Source organism: Anomaloglossus baeobatrachus, chromosome 2 (genome assembly GCF_048569485.1).
Source record: "Anomaloglossus baeobatrachus isolate aAnoBae1 chromosome 2, aAnoBae1.hap1, whole genome shotgun sequence".
NCBI lineage: Eukaryota > Metazoa > Chordata > Amphibia > Anura > Aromobatidae > Anomaloglossus > Anomaloglossus baeobatrachus.
Window position 1 is genome coordinate 704,218,229 of NC_134354.1, and position 22,991 is coordinate 704,241,219.

At 48.0% G+C, this 22,991-nt stretch overlaps 1 protein-coding gene across 2 annotated transcripts in view; it reads left to right on the forward strand.

The window, feature by feature from the left end:
- RNASEH2B (ribonuclease H2 subunit B) overlaps positions 1–4,477 on the forward strand; it is a 107,558-nt gene extending 103,081 nt beyond the window's left edge. Inside the window, exons 9-11 of one of the 2 annotated variants that reach the window (XM_075334574.1) lie at positions 1,355–1,397; positions 1,872–1,949; positions 3,945–4,477. In XM_075334574.1, the coding sequence (XP_075190689.1) occupies positions 1,355–1,397; positions 1,872–1,949; positions 3,945–4,055 (232 nt within the window). In that variant the 3' untranslated portion in view covers positions 4,056–4,477. The remainder of the gene's footprint in view (positions 1–1,354; positions 1,398–1,871; positions 1,950–3,944) is intronic. The other variant, XM_075334575.1, reaches the window with a different exon arrangement.
- Positions 4,478–22,991: the final 18,514 nt, after the last annotated feature.

Here is a 22,991-nt window from a genome sequence, read left to right on the forward strand (position 1 = left end):
CAGATGCGAGCTTGGGCAGATGCATTCTTCAGGCGGCTGTCGCCCATTTGTGAAGTTAGGTTTTGCCTACTTCTCAGTTTGGTTTATTTCCCACCCATGGACTGCTTTGGAACGTCCCATGGTTTGGGTCTCCCATAAGGAACGATGAAGAAAAAGAGAATTTTGTTTACTTACCGTAAATTCTTTTTCTTATAGTTCCGACATGGGAGACCCAGCACCCTCCCTGTTGCCTGTTGGCAGTTTTTTGTTCCGTGTGTTTCACCGGCTGTTGTTAGTAGACAGAGTTCCGGTCTTTCCGAGTTTTACTCTATCTCTACTTATGGGTGGATGTCCTCCTTCAGCTTTTGCACTGAACTGGTTAGATTGTCATCCAGGGGGTGTATATAGCCCGGAGGGAGGAGCTACACGTTTGAGTGTAGTACTTTGTGTGTCCTCCGGAGGCAGAAGCTATACACCCATGGTTTGGGTCTCCCATGTCGGAACTATAAGAAAAAGAATTTACGGTAAGTAAACAAAATTCTCTTTATTTTTGCATTGGATTGATACTTTTAATCTAAGGTCCCTGTCCCTAGTAATATACTCACCCTCTAGCGTCATCGCCTTTTTATGAACTTTGCTGCAGTTCCGTGGCACCATCTAGTGACTACAAATTCTAACTGGCCAGTAGGGAAACGATACTCCACAAGCTCTCAATGTAAGTCTTCGGCCCGTGTCACACTTGTGATTGCCTCGCGTGTATCTCGTGGTGCATCACCTGTCACAGACTCACACTCAGCTCACAGGAGCGGGTTGGTTGCATGCATTTCTATGCAGCTGAGATGCTTCTGTGAGGAGAGTGTGAGTCCATGACAGGTGATGCACCACGAGACTCGCGCGAGATATACGTGAAGCAATCACAAGTGTGACACCAGCCTTAGAGCCGGAGCAAGGGATTTTTAACTTGTATACTGGTAATTTCCTATGTTATCGTCCACTTTTGTAGTCTATCAGAGGTGGCTAGTCTTCTAGGCAAGAAGAATAGTGTTTACAAGCTCCTTCCAATAGAGGTTATCAGCACTGCTCTGAAGCTGGCCAGATCATTAGATCCAGTCAGCCTCTGCCATGCGCTCCCTCAATGCTGCAGAGGGAAAGCTGCTGTGGTTGCAGCATTGGAGAGGGCACAGTTCGGGCCAGAAACTCTACCATGCTTGTGGTGTGAACTGTTAGTCAGGAGCATATTGCCCCCTAGTGCGGCAGAAGAGCGGTGCACTCCTGTTCAACACCATGAGACAAACCCTTTAACTTTCTCACAAATAGCCTCTGTTTGTGTTGTTAAGGTATTGTTGCTTATTTTTTATGTCCTTGTGCTTTTCAGGCTGCCAGAGGTCTCCAGTCCAACCCCAGAGCCGCCGACAAAGGTATCTCCTTGTGCACCACATCCGTCTGCTTTGCTGCAGCTAGCATTTCCATCAATCAGAACTAACACTTTCCTAATAAATTGCAGTAATACCATTATGCCAAGGTTTCTTCAAGAGCTTTAATAGTACAACGCCTAAAACTAGTTTACATTTAGTGGATAAACTGGGAAGCGGGAGGGGAATATGAGCAGGAAGATTTCTCAGGTCAGTGGCATCTTCCGTATCTAAACATTACAGAATTTTAGAAGCATCTCTAAGACAATAAGGCCTCTTACGTATCTTCACAGAGAAACTAACATTTTTGGGAAACTTCTTTGTTCGTTATTTTGTTTTTCTGATTGCTAAACATACTCATTCCCCAGATATGGACTGGACCTTAGTCCAATCATGTTGCCAACTTAATACATTGATTCTTTCCCTTTTGGACCTTGATGTAAAAATGTACTGAGTACGTCCCCCCATCTAAATTTGCAGAAAAGGAAAGTGTCTGACAAGCCCGTGGAAGCAGAAGAGGACTACTCAAAATATAATTCAAATGACAAAGGCAAAAAGGTGGGCAGAGATATATTATTTTATTTTTACCAACAAACAGGAAGTTTTTCAGTATAATAAACTTTTCATACAGACCAGATCTGGGCAGCCACATTTATTTCCTTGCTATCTGTGATTGTCTTTTGCTTCTTACTGCCTATCATCTATTGCTTGTCCAATGTGGGTGTCCTTCTCTGTGTTTAAATTATAAAATTTCTATATCCTTTGTGTAAGAATGTAAAATAAAAGCAGAAATGGAATTTTAGAATTTTAGTAAATAGTTTTGATGAGCCTTGGAGAAAAAGAAATAAATAATTTAAAAAAGGAATCTGATGACTAGAGCATGCGGCAGTAAAAAAATCCTATCTGTTTTTGATCAGAGTCATTGGTCAAAATTACTCATACACAGTGTCGGACTGGCTACTGGAGGAATCTCCAGTAATACCAGGCCTGGCCGTGGTTACCTGCTCTGAACTCTGGAGCTCTCACCTGAGCTCCGGAGTGCAGCCTAGACTGAACTCGGGGTTTGCAGGACTGAACCGCGAGCGCCGAGTGATTGATTCCCCGGTGATTGCGATTCAGTTCACGACAGCTGCAGACGGGTCGGGCTCATCTCCGCAATTAAGGTGAGAGCACCGGAGATCAGCCCGGCCTGACGGAGGACAGTGATCAGCAGCAGGAGGGGGGAAAGGAGGAGAAAATGAGCCCGCCCATCTGGTCAACACAGGTAATTAGCATACCTAAGGGCCAAGTTTTATAAAGTTATTTTTGGGGTCTGGAAGGGGAGTCAGGGCTAAGGTGCACCTTCATAGAATGCAGCCCAGGAGCTGCAGAAGGTGATTCTTTTAGGTTAATAAGGAAAAATTTGGTTCCCTTTAAAGATTTTACTTGCCTGATCCCACTTATTCAGAGATTCTGGATAATTGCGCAGAGTCCCAGACAGGTGATATCAAGCATTAGGCCGGTTTCACACATCCGTTTTTTCGCCGTTTTGCTGGGTTTGGTGCACGCCAGTACAGTGTATACAGTACAGTGGCAGCGCGACAAGCGCCGGTCACATGCTGTCATGTTGTGACCCAGAAGTTGCGGCGCTGCCACTGTACTGTATCATACTGTACTGGCGTGCGCCGAATCCGGCAAACCGGCGAAAAGCCAGATGTGTGAAACTAGCCTTACCTGGGCCTGAACATGTTAACCGGCTGCCCGTGAATCTCATTCAGAAATCGGGTTACTTACACTTTAGTGGTGAGCATCATCACTCCATCCAAACGCTTGGTTTTCATTTTTTAAAAATTCGAAAATAGGGGAAAGATTTCATGTTAAAGCCATGGTCTTCTAATGTATAGTTGCTATAGGTTCTGTCTTCTACTCTGCTGCTCCTTCCACAGATCAGGACCTGTTCTCTTCATGTCCAAAATATAAGGGGTGGAGGGGGGGACATAAGGAACACTGGTAACTCTGAACTACGACTCTCTAGCCTTTCTATGCCCCAGGGTGTGCACAGTACTGTCATTATCGATGATGATCCATTCCACATCAATGGAAAAGCAAGAGTGGCACTGGTTCAGGTTTAAGGCCAGAGTCACACTTGCGAGTCTCTCATTGAATCACCCGGCATGGACTCTCACTCTCATGACAGGAGCATCTCCGCTGCATAGACATACATGCAACCGACCCGCTCCTGTCAGGAGAGTGCGAGTCCGTACCGGGTGATTCAATGAGAGACTCGCGCGAGTTACACGCGAGGCACTCGCAAGTGTGACTCTGTCCTAACGCAGAGCTTTGCAGTACCATTTTGGACTTGATGATCTCGGAAGCCGGAGGAGAACTGCAGAGCGGTGACCGGAAGGAATAGTGACTACATATTAGATATGTACAAGTCAAATTTACTTAATGTGAATAGGAAACCAAGTGGAAAGGTGGTGATGTGAATGTGTGAGATTTTTAGCACATCTTATGGACCTGACAATGTGGGGAAATGAGGAAAATTAACTGTTCTGTATTTTCCGTTCACAGACCAATGGTAAGATGACTGCAGCTCAGAAATCCCTGGCTAAAGTGGATAAAAGTGGAATGAAAAACATATCTTCTTTTTTTAGTCCAAAGGCCAAAGCCACAAAAAAATAAGAATGAGAACATTTATCTGGAAATTCAACATTTTATTTAATAAAAAATAGTTTTTGTTACATGTTGTTTATTTGGAGGACGACATAAGATTTATATGTTCTAAGTTACTGCATTTATGCTAAGGCTCTGATCACACTAGGGACATGTCTTTTGCTTATAATGGTGCTGGTCTTACATTTCTAATACTGGTGAATCCTGACAGTCAACCCTCCACCAATCCCAACAAAAGCAGCCTCCTTTTAGAAAGAAAATACTGTTTTAAAATAAGAAATGTATATATCTCCATCATGTTCAGCCTAGTTTTCTATTTCTGTTTTAGGAGCATGTAGGAAATTGTGAATTTGGCCTACTGTAAATATTTAAAGGCGTCAACCCTGTTAAGCTGTTTAAAGTTGAATTAAATGCTACCTTGTTATCTAGAATCCAATGTCTTATTCCAGAGAAATCCATGGTTTTCAAATATATACATAAAAGAGCTGGAAAGACCTCAGAGGGCAGACTAGAAGATCCCACTCTGGAACAGAGATCTTTTTTATTTCAATACATTTTTATTAAGATTTTACATAGTACAGGTTATACACCGCAACAAACATGCGGACAGTTGAAAAATGTGTCCTATAACAGCAGGACAATAGAATTCAAAGTAAAAACAGATAACAGCTGAAAATTCTGCATAGTAAGGTTAGGGCATACAATTTGCAACATAGGAAGCAAGGGTAGGGATCATAGGTAATAAGATAACAGGTCCACCAATCAGGACTGGAAGGACGAGAATTTGGACACCACCCAGGGGGACCAACGATTCCTTATTTTATTTTTGGTAAACAGATCTGAGGTCAGAAGGAGCTCGTATTGGTAATGTTTATTGATTTTTTTGGATAATTTCCAATTTAGAGGATATAGTTATTTCTCTCCAGTGGTCTGCCAGACACATACGTGCTGCTATTAGAATGTGTGATACAATTGGTCTCAAATCGCCAGGGAATATATGTAAACCGATCCCCAAAACCGCCAGCGGACCGCTCAAACTTCCAGCCAGGCCTGTAACTGAGGTAATAATGTTAGACACTTCTTCCCAAAAAGGCCGGATGAGCGGGCAATCCCACCACACGTGCCCTAGGGAACCAACACCCGAGCAGCCCTTCTAGTTCTAGCAGGATTTGGGATAGGAACCACGGAATTTGGAAATCTTCAGCGGGGTCTAGTACCAGTCAAAGTGAACTTTCTTAAGCTGCTCAAGATGATTGATACAGGAGGAATATTTCTGCAGGTCGCCAGAAGCAGACCACCATTGGTCTGGGGTTGAAGAGCCCCTTCCCAGCGCCTCATATACGCTTGTTTAGGACAATTACCGGGGGAGTTAAGCACTTTATATACTACCGAGAGGCCGTGTTTTTGAGAGGAGGAGGAAGTAAAAAACTGCTGTGTTGGCGAGCAAACAGCATTATGGCAGGATAAGGGAAATACATATGAATTTAAAAAATGCCGAATTTGCAGATACTGTTAGAAGTTATTTCTGTGAAGGCCAAATTCATCCATTAGGACAGAGAAAGGTTTCAACTCCTGAATTAAGAGGATATCTTTCATGACCATAATACCATTCCTCACCCAATTGCCTAACATGAGGCTATCCACATGAAGCTCCAAGGCTCTAATAGAGAGAGACTCAAATTTAATCACCTGATGAGTAGAGACCAAATCAGACCAGTAAGAAAATGCCACTTTCATTTTCTGCAGGGGAAGAGAGTGGGCAAAGGAACTAAGTACTCACGCCTCCAGTAGAAATCTCAAAGTCCCACGCGGGGCCAAGTATTTCTCCACAAGCACCCATTTGTGAGTACTAGAATCATCATACCACTCCCTTAACCAGGGCTGTGGAGTCGGTAAGCCAAACCTTCGACTCCGACTCCGACTCCTCAAATTCTCTTGCACCGACTCCGACTCCAGCTCCGGCTCCGACTCCGGCTCCGACTCCGACTCCTACATATATTGCTTATAGTTAGGTGAAAAATTTATTGTAGTACATGAACATGTGTATGTGAACATCAGACATTTAATAATTTTTATGATACAATAATCAAGATATTTGGATAGAACATAAAATATATTTATTGGATACAACTTTAGAACACAAAAAAACTGTAATAAATTGTAAATATGTAATATACAGTAGATTACATATATATCTTGTGTGTGTATATACACTGTGTATATATATATATATATATATATATATATATATATAATTACATATTTACAATTTATTAGTTTTTTGTGTTCTAAAGTTGTATTCCAATAAATATTTTATGTTCTATCCAAATATCTTGATTATTGTATCATAAAAACAATTAAATGTCTGATGTTCACATTGTACTACAATAAATTTTTCACTTAAATATAAGCATTATACTAAATGTTATTATTTAGTAAAAAATTCAGCACATTCTGCATTGCACTCCTGTCCCCAATTTATTATATATTTTAGGAGTCGGAGTCGGTGCATTTTATACCGACTCCGACTCCACCAAAATGAGCTCCGACTCCGACTCCACGACTCCGACTCCACAGCCCTGCCCTTAACGCCTCTAGAACCGCTGCTTTATGGTACAAATAAAAATTTGGGACCCCCAGACCACCATGTGAATAAGTATAAAATAAGGTAGACATACCAACCCTAGGTTTCTTTCCTGCCCAAATAAATCTGCTCACAACTGCCTGCAGGAGAGCGAGAAACCTCTTGAGAAACCTCAAGGGAAGACAGTGGAATAAATAAATAATTTTTGGTAGGAACATCATCTTAACTATCTGAATGCTCGCCATCCAGGAAAGGGGGAAATGTATGTGATTGCTTGATTCCATTTGAAAGGACATAGACAGAGTATTAAAATTCTATTTCACAATATTGGAAAGTTTACAAATCCTTAGCCCTAGGTACGAAAAGCCGTCCTGGGCCCAGGTATATGGGACAAGTGAGGAGATTCTATCTCTAACAGATGGTGCAACATTAACTGAGAAGAGAACCGATTTTCCTTCGTTTAGCTTGTAATATGAAATCTTAGAAAATTCAAGGAGAGTGTTTTTGATCCCTATCAATGATCTTTCATTATCCGTGCAAGAGAGTATTACATCGTCTGCATATAGACTGATCTTATGTTCTACAGGGCCTATTTTAACTCCAGAGATTTCCGGGTTGAGCCTAATGGACTCCGCTAGGGGCTCCATGACTATAGCAAACATTATAGGAGAAGGGGGGCAACCCTAGCGGGTCCCATTAGTAAGGTGAAATCTATCAGAATAGAAGCCTGCTGCACAGACCGAAGCATTTGTTTTTTTGTAGAAGGCCATAATAGCATCCTTTATATTACCAGAGAAACCAAATGTGTCCAAAACGGCATCCACATAGCCCCAGTGTACCCTGTCAAACGTTTTTTCCGCATCTAGAGACAAGAATACACTGGGGGTACCACTGGACTCAAGAAAATCCAATAAATCAATCACTCTTCTAGTGTCATCTCTAGCCTGCCTCCCTGGGACAAATGCCACTTGATCAGGGGAGACCAGGGCCGGCAAAACTGAGGAGTCTATTAGCCCAGACGTTTGCATATAACTTCACATCACAATTCAAAAGAGAGAGGTCTGAAGTTACCAGGAGAGGTTGGAGGCTTCCCCGGTTTAGGAATAGTAGTGATTGTCGCAGCCAAGCTTTCAGATTGGATATCAGATGAATCCCTCCATAGTGAGAATGTTCTAACCAAAAATGGAGCCAAGATGTGCGCAAACTAGCAGTAGTAAGAATTAGAAAAAACATTACTTCCTCCTCAGTAAGGGGGGCATTAAGAGCAGCCAGCAATAAGAGAAAAGACCTCGCATCACCTTGCATAGGTGCTCAGGAGAAAAAAAAAGAGTCAATGGAGATAGATAACTCCGGCACACTATATGTTTCCCAAGGGAGTTAGAGAAAACACAAACGTAATTGATTTCAAATCCTTTTCTTTTATTCGATGTGCAAAAAAGTGAAGAAAGTGCTGTACAAAGCAGAGAGTCCGCCAGGTAACGACGTTTCGGCCAAAGGCCTTCTTCAGGTCGGACAGACTAGAATTAACAGGAAACAACGATAAGTGGAGAGACGTGGGGTACATATATGCGCTATCAACTGTAAAAGTGTGCACAGTCACAGACAGAGTAGATGGTAGCAAATGGGAACAACTCGTATGAGGATGCGGTGGATACAATATTTGGCTTAGTGAAGGGGGGTATCCAAACATGAGATCAAACATGGGTCTCTGTTCGCTGCAACTGGAGGCCGTGCGCAAGAGGGTGGGTGAACCCAGGACTGTGGTAGCTCAATAGACATGTACAGTCCTAATGCGGTCAAACCCTGTATGAGGTGTATAGGTCGTAGTTCATAGTGAAACTGTGGCTGAGGTGGTTTTTCAGAACCATGGGATAAAGGGGATGCTGTATGTTCAAGGGATAAAATAAACAATCAGAGACTGCAGGGAACTAGTCCAGGAGAGCACTCATGTGAAGTGACTATGGGAGTCCAGATAGCTGACAGGCGGAGACTTCAGAGGATTAGCCTAGCGGTCTGCTAACGCTGCACCAGAGGCACATGCCTGGTATCTTCCTGGACTTCTATAGCCATACCTCATGGGCCTTTTCCCTAGGCTAATCCTCTGAAGTCTCCGCCTGTCAGCTATGCTATCTGGACTCCCATAGTCACTTCACATGAGTGATCTCCTGGACTAGTTCCCTGCAGTCTCTGATTGTCTATTTTATCCCTGGACCATACAGCATCCCCTTTATCTCATGGTTCTGAAAAACCACCTCAGCCACAGTTTCACTATGAACTACGACCTATACACCTCATACAGGGTTTGACCACATTAGGACTGTACATGTCTATTGAGCTACCACAGTCCTGGGTTCACCCACCCTCTTGCGCACGGCCTCCAGTTGCAGCGAACAGAGACCCATGTTTGATCTCATGTTTGGATACCCCCCTTCACTAAGCCAAATATTGTATCCACCGCATCCTCATACAAGTTGATCCCATTTGCTATCATCTACTCTGTCTGTGACTGTGCACACTTTTACGGTCGATAGCGCATATATGTACCCTACGTCTCCACTTATTGTTTCCTGTTGATTCTAGTCTGTCCGACCTGAAGAAGGCCTTTGGCCGAAACGTCGTTACCTGGCGGACTCTCTGCTTTGTACAGCACTTTCTTCACTTTTTTTGCACATCGAATTAAAGAAAAGGATTTGAAATCAATTACGTTTGTGTTTTCTCTAACTCCCTTGGGAAACATATAGTGTGCCGGAGTTATCTATCTCCATTAAGAGCAGCCAGAGCCGTAGGGGAAAGTTTGGGCAAATTTAGTTTAGCAAGGAAAGAAGAAATTTCACCCTTTGTGGGCTGGTGTGTTTTAGGATCTGACTTGAGATTATATAGTTGGGAATAGTATTCTTTAAACTCACTAGCTATATGAGTAGGGTTTAAAACTTTGGACCCGTCGTGCTTAATCAAAAAGGGAATGGCCATCTGAGCCTCCCTTTTCTTCACACGACTTGCTAGGACCCTACCGGCTCTATCACCCAAGCTATAGAATTTGGATTTAAGCTTTTTTAGATTTTTTTTATATAGGAATACAGCATAAATGATCTCAGCTGATCTCTCAGACCTCTAAGGCTGCTTTCACACATCCGGTTTGAGCAGTGCGGCTCAATCCGGCTGTGAAACCTATGCAACGGATGCGGCGAAAACACCACATCCTTTACATACGTTTTTTACATGCGGCCCGTCCAGTTTTTTGCCGCTTGCGGCAGGCAACTGAGTATGCGCGGTGGCAAAAACCGCATGCGGCGGCCGGATGCGTTTTTTGTCGCATCGCGCCGCATCCGGTGTCCATAGGCATGCATAGGTAAATGCGCCGCATCGGCCGGATGCGGCGCGATGCGTTTTTTTTTTTTGCCGCACAAAAAAAATGTGCCAGGCAACGTTCCATCCAGCCGCCGCATCGGCTAAATCTGCCGCATGCGGCAAAAAACGGACGGAACGCAAGCCCATGCGGCACTAATATTAGCCTATGCAAAAAAAACACAACCGGCAGCAAAAAAAAAAAATGGTTGCGTTTTTTCTGCAAAGTGCCGGATTGTGCCGCACAGGAAAAACCGGAGGTGTGAAAGCAGCCTAATAGAGTCAAGGAAAATGTCAGAGGGGTGGGCCTTGTTTGCCCTTTCCAGGAGCTGGGGTTTAGACAAAATATCATTAAATGCTTTTAACCTTTTCCTTTTCTCCATTGCTGCAATTTTGATGAGGACACCTCTAGCAAAGGCCTTATGGGCCGCCCAAAGAGTTTCATCCGAGACCATTTGATTATCATTAATGGCAAAAAATTATTTTAATTGCCGAGCAATATCTTGGTTAGTGAGGATATAATCATTCAGTTTCCATTTGGAAGACCAGGTAGGACCCTTGTCTGAAATTGTTAACATAATGGGCGCGTGGTCTGACCACGTAATGGGGCCAATGTTAATCTGGTCACAACCCAACAGTAACGAATCATCTACTAAGATATAATATATTCTAGAGTAGGTATTAAACCTTAGGGAGTGAAAAGAGTAGTCTCTCTCCTGCATGAGCATATCTCCATATATCATGAAAACGAAACTCACGGATCAGGTGGCCCATCTCTTTTCTGGACGGGGCTTGGTGGGAACAATCTAGAGATTTACACATAGGGACATTAAAGTCTCCGCATATCACCGAGGAACTTTTTGCCACTCCCCTAAAAGTCTCCAAAAATTTACTTATGAATTTTAATTGGCCCACATTGGGAGTGTACACTGAAGCAATAGTGAATTGCACATTGTTTAGTAGACCAATTAAAATTACAGATCTCCCTTCAATGTCCCCCACCACCCTTTCAAGCTGGAAGGCTACCGAGCTTTTAATGAGGATTCCCACACCCGTCCTTTTGTGGACATTATTGGCAAAAAACTGATGAGAATAATTAACATTTTCCTTTCGTCACGACAGCACCCACGAGAGAGGGATCCGCCCCCTTCAGGACAGGAAACCTACAGATAAAAAAGGGGCAGTCCCCCTCCCTCATCAGTTGGTTTCCTGTCCTGCTGGGATCGGAACCTACAGTACCTGGGTCCTGTTGAGTCCGTGCGGTCTCCAAGGGAACGGCGGAGCTCTGGATCCGGAAGCACGGTCGGTGGAGCTCCCCTCGTGGACTCCGTCCTCCGGTGCACCTCGTCCTCTTTCTCCTGGTCCGGCTTTGCCTCCAGGGATATGACGCATGCAGCAGGGTGTCTCCCGGATCGTGTGCGCGGCGGGGGGGGCCCTGCCGCGTCGAAGGTGCACGCTTCCCTGCTGCAGTGACCCGGAAGTATACAGGAGCACTTCCGGGGGAGCGGCCGGGAAGGTTCCTAGTGAAGCCCGTGGTCCCCTCCATCCTGGCCGGGCGCTGCGGTGCTGGTGAGTCTATTGCGGTCGGGCCGGAGCCTCTCCCTGACGCGTGCCTGCGTCTTCCCCGCTGCACGGCGAATAATCTGTGCTCGGAGGCCGGCGCCTCTCCCTGTGGAGGGGCTGTGGTTTCCGGCTGCTCGGCGGGTGCGCTGTGTCCGGGGCCGCGTCCACGCTCTGTCTCCTCGGCGGTGTCCCGGCTGTGTACGGAGGATCGTCCCGGAGTCCCTGCCTGCGCTAGTCCGGGGTCGGTGCGTGGCTTCGGGCCGGGCTGTGTGACTTCCTGATCGGACTTTGGAGCTGGATTCTGCCGCATGGCCCGGGGCCCCTGTAGCCTCTGTGTTCGCCTGGCCCCCCTGTGCCTCTGTGGACTCCTGGCCCCTGTGGACTTCGGGCCCCTGTGGCCTCCAGGCCCCTATGGCCTCTGTGGACTCCAGGCCCCTGTGGCCTCTGTGGACTTCTGCCCCCTGTGGCCTCTGTGGACTCCTGGCTCCTGTGGCCTCTGTGGCCTCCTGGCCCCTGTGGACTCCTGGCCCCTGTCGACTCCTGGCCCCCTGTGGGCTCCTGGCACCTTTGGCCTCTGTGGGTTCCTGACCCCTGTGGCCTCTGGGACCTCCTGGTCCCTGTGGTCTCCAGACCCCTGTGGCCTCCGGGCTCCTGTGCCTCTGTGTCTCCTGGCCCATGTGACCTGTGTGTTTTTTCTGGCCCATGTGACCTGTGTGTGTCCTCCAGACCTCTGTGGCCTCTGAGCCTCCTGGCCTCGGTGGCCTCTGGGCCTCCTGGCCTCTGTAGCCTCTGGGCCTCCTGGCCTCTGTGGCCTCTGAGCCTCCTGGTCTCTGTGGCCTCGGGGCCTCCTGGTGTCTGTGGCCTCTGTGTCCTCTGGCCCCCACTGTACTCAGGTCTCGGGCCCTCCTGGCCTCTGGCCTTTCCGGGCCTCTGAGCCTCCTGGCCTTGCGCTTCCTGGGGTTGGGTCTCTGGGCCTCCTGGTCCCTGTACCTCCTGGCCTCCGGACCTCCTGGCCTCGGGCCTCTGTGTCTCTGGGCCTCGTGCTTCCTGGCTTGTGCCTCTGTTCCTCTGAGCTGCCTGCCCTTGGTCCTCTGTACCTCTTGGCCTTGGTCCTCTGTGCTGCCTGCCCTTGGGCCGCTGGGCCTCCTGGCCTGGGGCCGCTGTGTCTCCTGGCCTGGGGCCGCTGTCCCTCCTGGCCTTTGTCCGCTGTGCCTTCTGGCCTCGGGCCTCTATGCCTTCGGGCCTCGGGCCTCTGTGCCTTCTGGCCTCGGGCCTCTGTGCCTTTCTGGCCTCGGGTCTCTGTGCCTTCTTGACCTCGGGCCTTTGTACTTCTTGGCCTCGGGCCTTTGTGCCTCCTGGCCTCGGTGCCTCCTGCCTTCGGGCCTCTGTGTGTACTGTCTCTGTGCCTTGGGCTTCCTGGCCGTGCGCCTTGGTTGCCTCCTGGCCTCGTGCCTCCTGCCTCGGTGCCTCTGGCCTCTAGGCTTCCTGGTCTCTGTGGCTTCCGGGCCTCTGTGTGGCTTCCTGGCCTCTGTGTGGCTTCCTGGCCTCTGTGTGGCTTCCTGGCCTCTGTGTGGCTTCCGGGCCTCTGTGTGGCTTCCTGGCCTCTGTGTGGCTTCCTGGCCTCTGTGTGGCTTCCTGGCCTCTGTGTGGCTTCCTGGCCTGTGTGTGTGGCTTCCTGGCCTGTGTGTGGCTTCCTGGCCTGTGTGTGGCTTCCTGGCCTGTGTGTGGCTTCCTGGCCTGTGTGTGCCTTCCTGGCCTGTGTGTGGCTTCCTGACCTGTGTGTGGGGCTTCCTGGCCTGTGGGTGGCTTCTTGGCCTGTGTGTGTGGCTTCCTGGCCTCTGTGTGGCTTCCTGGCCTCTGTGTGGCTTCCTGGCCTCTGTGGGGCTTCCGGGCCTCTGTGGGGCTTCCGGGCCTCTGTGGGGCTTCCGGGCCTCCGTATGGCTTCCGGGGCCTCTGTGTGGCTTCCGGGCCTCTGTGTGGCTTCCGGGCATCTGTGTGGCTTCCTGGCCTCTGTGTGGTTTCCGGGCCTCTGGGCCTCCTGGCCCCGTGCCTCTGTGCCTCCTGGCTCCGGCCTCTGTGCCTCTTGGCCTCTGTGCCTCTTGGCTCCGGCCTCTGTGCCTCTGTGCCTCTTGGCCTCTGTGCCTCTTGGCCTTTGTGCCTCTTGGCTTTTTGGTCTCTGTGCCTTCTTGGCCTCTGTGCCTTCTTGGCCTCTGGGCCTCCTGGCCCCGTGCCTCTGTGCCTCCTGGCTCCGGCCTCTTGGCCTCTGTGCCTCTTGGCCTCTGTGCCTCTTGGCCTCTGTACCTCTTGGCCTCTGGGCCTCTGTGCCTTCCTGGCCTCTGTGCCTTCCTGGCCTCTGTGCCTTCCTGGCCTCTGTGTCTTCTTGGCCTCTGTGCCTTCCTGGCCTCTGTGCCTCCTGGCTTGGGCCTCCTGACCCTGTGCCTCCTGGCTCCGGCCTCTATGCCTCTGTGCCTCTTGGCCTCTGTGCCTCTTGGCCTTTGTCGTCTTGGCCCTTGTGCCTCTGTGCCTCTTGGCCTCGGTGCTTCTTGGCCTCTGTGCCTCTTGGCCTCTGTGCCTCTTGGCCTCTGTACCTCTTGGCCTCTGTGCCTCTTGGCCCTTGTGCCTCGTTGTCTCTTGCCTCTTGGCCTCCGTGCCTCTGTGCCTCTTGGCCTCTGTGCCTCTTCGCCTCTATGCCTCTTGGCCTCGGGGCCTCTTGGCCTCTGGGCCTCTTGGCCTCTTGGCCTCTGGGCCTCTTGTCCTCCGTACCTCTGTGCCTCTTGGCCTCTGTGCCTCTTGGCCTCTGTGCCTCTTAGCCTCTGTGCCTCTTGGCCTCTGTGCCTCTTGGCCTCTGTGCCTCTTGGCCTCTTGGACTCTGTGCCTCTTGGACTCTGTGCCTCTTGGACTCTGTGCCTCTTGGGCCTTGTGCCTCTTGGGCTCTGGGCCTCTTGGCCTCTGGGTCTCTTGGCCTCTGGGCCTCGGGGCCTCCTGGTCGTGTGGGCCTGTGTTCTCGTCCTGCGTCTCTAGGCCTTGTGCTTTTGTGCTTGCTCCTTGCGGCGCTCCTGCCTTGCGCTTCTGCCGCCTTGCGCCTCCCTGGCCTTCCACCTGGCCTGGCGCCTCAGGCTTCCTGCTTCGCCTCTGAGTCTCTTCACCTCCTCGTCCGGTACGGTGCTGTCCCTGTTCCTCTGTCTCTTGGTCGCCCTTGCTTCTGCTGGGCGTGTTCGCGCCTGTCCGGCCCTGTCCGTTGGCCCTTCCTTCCTTAGGGTGTTCCGGTTCAGGTTGTTCTCCTGCCGCGCGGGGTGTCTTCGTGTTTTTTCCCGCGCGGGGTGTTTTCTCCGTTCCTTCGTTTCAGGGGGCTCTGTCCTCGCCTATGTCGCTAGGTCGGCCCCTTGGCGGGGGGGTTGGTCTTGTTCTTTGTTCTTTGTCTTTCAGGATTCCGGCTGTGGGCCTCGCGTGGCGTGACGTCCCTTGTCCCGATGGCTGTGTGATGCTGTTTCCCTTTCGTCTGTGGTGAAGCGAGTTCCTCTGGCCTCCTCAGTGTCGGATCATTCTCCTGGGTGGTAGCCTCCCCCTTGGGTGGATGTGGCCAGTGTCTCCATCGATGGTATTGTACGGCTGCGCCCTGGTCCTCTCCGTCCGCCTTTCCGGGCTCTGCCGGCTATCCTTTGTTCTTCCACTGTCTTCCGTTGGAGGCTTGGCCTTTCGCGCAGTTTTTTCCCACCCTCTGAGTGTATTCTCTCTAAGTCTCTCGTGGGTGCTGTCATGACGAAAGGAAAAGACTATATTACTTACTGGTAATGGGATTTTCCTGAGTCCACGACAGCACCCTTTACACCCCTGCCCTTTCTTGTTTGTTTTTCACCATTTGGTGTCCTGGGATTTGTCTATTTTGTATATTCATTCATTGGCGGTTCCTCTCCCGGTTCTCTGCAACCAACTGATGAGGGAGGGGGACTGCCCCTTTTTTATCTGTAGGTTTCCTGTCCTGAAGGGGGCGGATCCCTCTCTCGTGGGTGCTGTCGTGGACTCAGGAAAATCCCATTACCGGTAAGTAATATAGTCTTTTTCATTCTACCATTATCCTGGGCTAATAAATGTGATTCGTGAATGCACAAAACATCACTACTGGCCTTTCTTGCCTCCGACCAGACCCATGACCTTTTATGCGGAGAATTTAATCCCTTTACATTTAGAGACAGTGCCTTTAAACCCATGGTATGTAAGACCAGAAGTGGCTGTGATAGCCGAGAATCTGCTTCCTTTGGAGTATTAACCCTGCAGAAAGAAACGGTACAAACAGGCAAGACCTATCAACAAATAACATGACATAACAATTAAAGAAAAACTGAGAAACAAGTTGCTCCTCACATAACATGACGGAGCTACACAAGGACTGACAAGCAGTCAAAACAGTAAGAGCGAAAAAAAGACACTCGTGAGGCAGGAACTGCAGGTGGGCAGGATGCGGCCACAAAATTTATTAGCTAGCACCCTCTGCAGAAACAAAAAAATAAAAATCCAGAAAAATGGAGACCACGACCTCAAAAGGCGAACGTTATGGGAACTTCAAGCTTTAAACCATTCAGGGTTAATTGTCCTGTTTTGGGGTGAATCTTTATCCATGGTAGATAGCGAAGGGGGTGGAATATTCCAGTCCTCAAACACTTTCCCAAGTTACGCAGTAGAGAAGCAACCCAAGTGTTACCATTTTTACTGACAATGAGCTTGATAGGGAAACCCTAACGATATATAATGCCTTTATCCCGTAGAATCTTTGTAAAAGGGGTGAATTCTCTCCTCGCAAGCCTGCCAGCTGAGAGGTCTAGGAACACCAAAAGGCAAGCAAATCTGTCTGGCAAGGAAGGTTTCTTCTTTAAACTAAGCAGGAAGGCCTCCTTTGTTTTATAGAAGTGAATGCGGGCAATAGTATCTCTGGGAATTGAAGGGTTAAGTCATTGAGGCTTAGGGATTCTGTGGATCCGGTCCACTAAGATATCTCTTCCTTTTGCTTCAGGCACAACAGCTTGAATAAAGTCCTGTAACAGGGGGAGCAAATCTTTATCATGTACTTCTTCTGGTAGTCCTCTTATTCTAACATTGTTTCTCCTGGATCTGTCCTCCAGGTCCAGCATTTTAGATGTTAACTTGCAGACTTCAGCTTTAAGCTCCTCATGCTCATCTATCAGGGCATTGTGGGACCCTGTTAACTCCTCCATTTTATTCTCCAAATGATCTGTGTGGTTCCCTATAGCTCCAACTTCCCCCTTCAGCTCTGCCAACATGCTCTTTATATCGTTTTGCATAGATTTCCTGAAAGCTGCAAAGATGGATTTCATCTCCTGCTTTGTGACAGGCTGGTTATCAGGGCTTACCATTTCCACAGTGCCTGCAGTCCCCATGGAGCTTCCTCTGCTTGAGGCAGAGGAAGTAGCAGAGCGTGCAGGCCTTGCAGACTTTGCAGCATGAGGGGAGGCAGCAGCCATCTTAGAAATCCTCTCCAGCCCGGAGCCTCTGGCAAAGAAGTCAGATACCTTTCTGGGGGAGCTCCGGACCCCGATTATGGACCGCCTCATCTGATCCCAGGGTGATACTGAGTGCCTGGAGAAAGATTCACCACTGAAGGAACTGCCGGTAAGATGTGTGAGCTGCTTCACCGCCTGAAGTCGTCAGAGCTCCTGGATTATGTGACCAGCACCATGCTCTGCTGGGCCACGCCCCCCGAACAGAGATCTTTTCACTCATTTGTATACTTAAATTTCCAAGGGGAGCATTGTAAGGCCTACAAGTATCCCTACACCAACTTGGTGCCTTCCACAAGGAGAAAATATAACCCTTAGGCCCCTTTCAGGCGTCCGTGTTTCAGTTACGTGTGAAATCCATTTTTAACATGAATGCCACATGTACCCATGTAATTCTGTGGTGTTACTCACATGGACGTGTTTTCACATGGACCGTGTAGCCCCACACGTACACACAGAGACATGTCCGTTTTTTCGCCGGTAACACGTGTCACACGGATCGCACACTGGTGTCATTTGTGTGACACGAAGCAGAGAAAATACATGTCTTTGAAATAAAATTATTTTCTATACTCGCCGGTCTACAGCGCTGCAGTCTTCGGCGCTGCTGTCAATTGTTTCCAACCCCTGCTCATTATGCTCATTGAATATGTACTGCACCGAGGACCTGGATGCAGAAGCCGGAGATCTGAGCATCAGGGACAGTATCGTCAGGGATAGGTAAGTATCCAGCAGTGTGTGCAGTGACGGCAGAAGGTCATCAGGGTATCCAGTGAACTCGGGTGACCTCCTGGCGACACCCACCGCGGGTGTCATGACAGTGACTTCACGGGCTCATCAGAGTTCATTGTGAACTCCTATGAACCCATGACGTTACTGCCGTGACACCTACGTCATTAAATAAAGAGAAGAGACACCCTCTTCAAATTTATTTCCCTGTCAAAGCTTTAATCCTGATGTACTGTAATCCAATTAGGGGGCCCACGTAGATCCCATACTGCTGGCACATTCATTGGAGAACCGAATGTTCCACATTGATTGTGAGGGCAGCTCCTCAAGGCACACACACTGCTGTGTGTGCTTCCCTGCAGTGACCTGGACCTCATAAGGTCAGCCCAGGTCACCGTAGGGGTGCCCTCCGCAGTGTGTGGAGGCGTGGCAGTGATGTCACGAGTTCATCAGAGTAGCCGATGAAATGCATGCATTTTGGCCACGTTTTAAACAGTGCGTCTTGCGATTGAGAAGTCAATGGGTGGAAAGTGCAACGAAAACACAATGAAGAAGTGACACGCTGCTTTTTTTTCTGCAACGATTTTGACAAATATTTGTCAAACAAAATGCTGCCTAAAGAAAAAAAGCATCGTGCGCATGGAAATTCTGACTTCTCATAGACTTTTCTGGGGAAGCAAAACACATGCATTTTGTTATTGACACAGTGCAGTTTAAAACGCAGCCAAAAAGAAAAAGAAAAAAAAAAATCATACGTGTGCACATAGCCTTAATCCCCAGGGAGGCAGTCATTAGCCTAGAAGTTTCCTGTTGGCACTCTCCACAAGCAGAGATTTAACCCTAAACATTTTTTATAGGTGATTCCCTTTAAAGGGAACCTGTCAGCAGAAATTTCGCCCAAAACCTAAAAGATTCCCCCTCTGCAGCTCCTGGGCTGCATTCTAGAAAGGTCCCTGTTATTATTGTGCCCCCTGTGAGACCAAAATAAAGACTTTATAAAGTGGTACCTTTTTGTATTCAGATACTGTAAACGTGACATGGGGGCGGGCTCTCTGGCGTCAGTTATTCTGCCTCCTGGTCCTGTATGCCGCCCCCATCGCTCCTTTCCATAGCTGATGCACCGCCCACCGCTCCAGCCATCCCCGCGCATGCCCAGTGCCAGTCTCACGGGACTGAGCAGTGTGACCGCTGGTGACGTGTGCGCAGGCAAGTGATTATGGGCGGGGCTGTGATTGTTATCAGCAAGTACCCGCCCATAATCTCGTGAGCGCGCAAACCTCACCAGCGGTCACACTGTGCTCAGGGTAGTGCTAGACTGTATGGGCTGCTTCCAGGGATGACGTCCCTTTTGTCACGTGATAGGGGTGTGTTCAAAATACTATCACTATTCCCTTTAAAGCGATAGAAGTAAAGCCTTGGTTTGTTTTCTTGCTTTGTTTTTTTTTTATTTGGCTCTATGTATATCCAATTTTATTATAAAGTGAATGTTATAAAACCAGTTATCTGTGGAGAACACTCCAAGTTCTTATTATAGAACATTCTTAAAGTAAGTATTCTGTATAGTGAGCACTGAATGTTTACTGCCCCAGCAATATTTACAATTAAGAGTGTTCACAGCTCCTAGCCTCGTCGGTGTGCGAGTCCTAGAGGACCTTTCATAGGGATTACTGTATTCCCTTTTTCACCATAAGCAATTATCACCTAGCATAGTGATGTGACTGATGTGATGATTACACCTATTATTGAGCCACAACGAGACACAGGAGAGCATGTGCAATCAATAAAGGTACACAAGAGCAGATGGGGATTCTGGAGGCTCACAAAATACAAAAAAAAATTCCATGCTATATTCTGAGCCCGAGCATGTAATAATCTAATGGTCAAAAACTTGTTAAAACTTGTAGAGAAGTATCCAACAGGGTCTTCACTTTATCAATAGACCCACAATCCCAGTCATCACATTATATTGTGTGTTATGTTGCCATTAGAATTTGTTGAATTTGTTCCTATCACCTCTTTGCAGGAATTTTACTTTTTTATTTTCTTTTGTTTTTTTGGTTTTTTTTTTGTCTGCCTTTTTTGTTAGTGTAGAAAATTAATGTAGATAGAATTCTGGAGCACTTTGTGTAGAATAAACAAACCCCCCTCCTGAATTTTTTTGTGTATTTGATAATTTCTGCACCTTTTTTTGACAAAGGAATGTTGCTTAGCTTAAAAGGATGGGACATTGTCTGATGGGGTGTGGCTTACTGTGTTATACTGTGTGCCAAAAATGCATTTTAAAACTGTATCATGTATCATGTAGCTCCTAAGAGTGCAGTCACACAAGCCGTATGACCCGCAAGGGTCTCGCATCGGCATCACCCTACACGGACGCACACCCTCCGGACAGGAGCGTCTCCGCTGCATAGAAATACATGCAGCAGAGCTGCTTCTGTCAGGAGAGTGTGCGGCCGTACCGGGTGATACCAATGCGAGACTCGTGCGAGTCATATGGCTCGTGTAAGTGCTCCCTAAGGGTACTTTCACACATCCGGATTTTTGCTCTGCGGCACAATACGGCGTTCTGCAGAAAAACCGCAACCGGCTTTTGTAACGCCGATTGCGGGTTTTTTTGCATTGACTTACATTAGTGCCGCATTGTGCTGCAGGGGCTTGCGTTCGGTCCGGTTTTTGCCGCATGCGGCAGATGTAGCCGATGCGGCGGCCGGATCGAACGTTCCCTGCAACGTTTTTTGCTCCGGCAAAAAACACCGCATCGCGCCGCATCCGGCCGCTGCGGCGCATTTTTCAATGCATCCCTATGGAGGCCGGATGCGGCGCGATGCGGAAAAAACCGCATCCGGTCGCCGCATGCGGTATTTTCCACTGCGCATGCTCAGTAGCATGCCGCAACCGGAAAAAACCGGACCGGCCGCATGTAAAAACTTATGCAAAGGATGCGGTGTTTTCACCGCATCCGTTGCATAGTTTTCACAGCCGGATTGAGCCGCAGGGCTCAAACCGGATGTGTGAAAGTAGCCTAAGGCTGTGATCTGCAGTGTGCACAGCATCAGAGCTCCTGAGACATCCTGGGGACAGCAGGAGGAACATGCCAAAGTCTTCTAACACTTCCATCACTGTAATTCCACGACCTAATGCCATTTTCCATTAGCAAATGAAAGGGCAGTGATTCACCCAGGGATTGTTATCCCGTGGGGAATGCATGTTAGTAGCATTCAATTCCCCTTGTTAGCAGAGGTGTAACAGAGGGAACTCAATGCTACTAGTGTCTAGAGTCTGCCATAGATCAAAGCCTAATAGTCTCTACCAGAAACCTGGACTATTTGTGGCCACAATCAGTGTTAGTAGTGTTTTGGACGCAGTGTTTTCGCTGAGACGCTGTACAATACAAGTACAGTGGATGGAATTAATAGAAATCTCCTGCCCACTGTGCTTCTTATTAAAGCTGCGTAAACTGATCTGCGGTGCGAGATTCTAATTTGCAGCACATCAATTTCGCCTTCGAAAATGCTGGAATCTCTTGCGTGGGAAAATGCAGCGGTGTAATTGCTCGTGCAGATTACTGCATTTTTGGTCCTATACTCAGACCAGTGTTCTTCAATGTGGCAGTGCAGATGAATGTTTTTTTTTCTCTTCATACTCCAATTCGGCATGTGGAAAAAAAAATAGCAGCATGCACAGCTGCCTCCGAGAATTGGATGGAACTTGCATATTCAAGTCCTGGACAAGTCATGGAGGAAGTTGGCCAGCTTTTCACATCTTCTCGCCCTACTAACATCACCAGTGACACTATTCATTCACATCATCTTCGGTCACTTTCTACCACCGCCTAACCAAAATATTTAACCTCTTTATCATTTTATATCTTTCCATCCTTTAAATGCACCAGCATACCCCCATTACGTTACAAAAAACAAAAAAAAAAACCTCATCTAGTCCTGCGCTGCTAACTACAGACCTGGGTCTAATCTCTGCTTTATTTCTAAATCTCTGGAACGTTTGGTCTAATCTCTAAATTGCCATCTCTAAAAGTCCAGTCACACATAACGAGATCGTTACTACGTCACAGTTTCCGTATTGTTGTTCAGTCGTTGGTGAGATCATTGGTGAGATGTCACACAGTCATTTTCCCAATGACTTTAGTAACGATGCAGCGACCTGTATAACAATCTCATTGGTCGTTGGGACCCTGTCACACAGCAGCTATGTAACGATTCCGACCTCGAATAGGGGTGTAGTGTTTGATGCTGTAAGCCACGTAGGCATGCATATGAGTCGCCTTTTCCACACCCCTCCGCTCCGATTGGTGGCCAATACTGCGTTTTGATTAGGCGGCCGGACTAAAAGGCAACTTTGTATCGCTTCATCCTTTGTCCCTTTTTGAGTCTTGCTTTGAGGATAGAACCTGCGACTCCACCCGGACTCATTTGTACTTTGTTCACAGTTGCTTGCTTGCTTTTCGGATCGAAGCTGCATCTGCACCCGGACTCATCCCTCCTTCGTTCTATCCTCAAACCAAGGCTCAAAAAGGAACAAAGCATGAAGTAATGCCCAATCAGAACGCAGTACTGTTCGCAGCGCCAACCAATCGGTGCAGAGGGGGCGTGGAAAAGGTGACGCAACTACACGCCTACGTGTCACACTTTAAGTTCTCATCTAGGTCGTTAACGAGATCGTTGGTAGGTGTCAAACATACAGATCCATCCTGCCCAGCAGGACTCCAGCGAGCCAAAAATGGCCCAGGACATTCAGCAACGACCAACGATCTCACAGCAGGGGGCAGATCGTTGGTACGTGTCAAACATAATGAGATCGCTGGTGAAGTCGTTGTTTCGTCACAGAAACTGTGACGTAGCAACGATGTCGTTAGCGATCTCTTTATGTGTGAAGTGGCCTTTAGATAACTCTCTTCTTGACCATTTACAGTCTGGTTTCTGCTCTTTACACGCTACTGAAACTGCTCTCACTAAAATCTTTAATGATCTAATAACACCTAAATCTAATGGTCACTGCTGACTCTCCTGGATATTTCTCCCGCATTTGACACTGGATCACCAGCTGCTTCTTACTATGCTCCGCTTAAGGTGAACCTATCAGGTGCTATATGCAGCCAGGGCTACAAGCAGTTCTGGGTGCATATTGCTAATCCCTGCCTGTCTGTCCCTATATACACTAGCATAGATAAAGAGATCTTTAGAAAAAAGTATT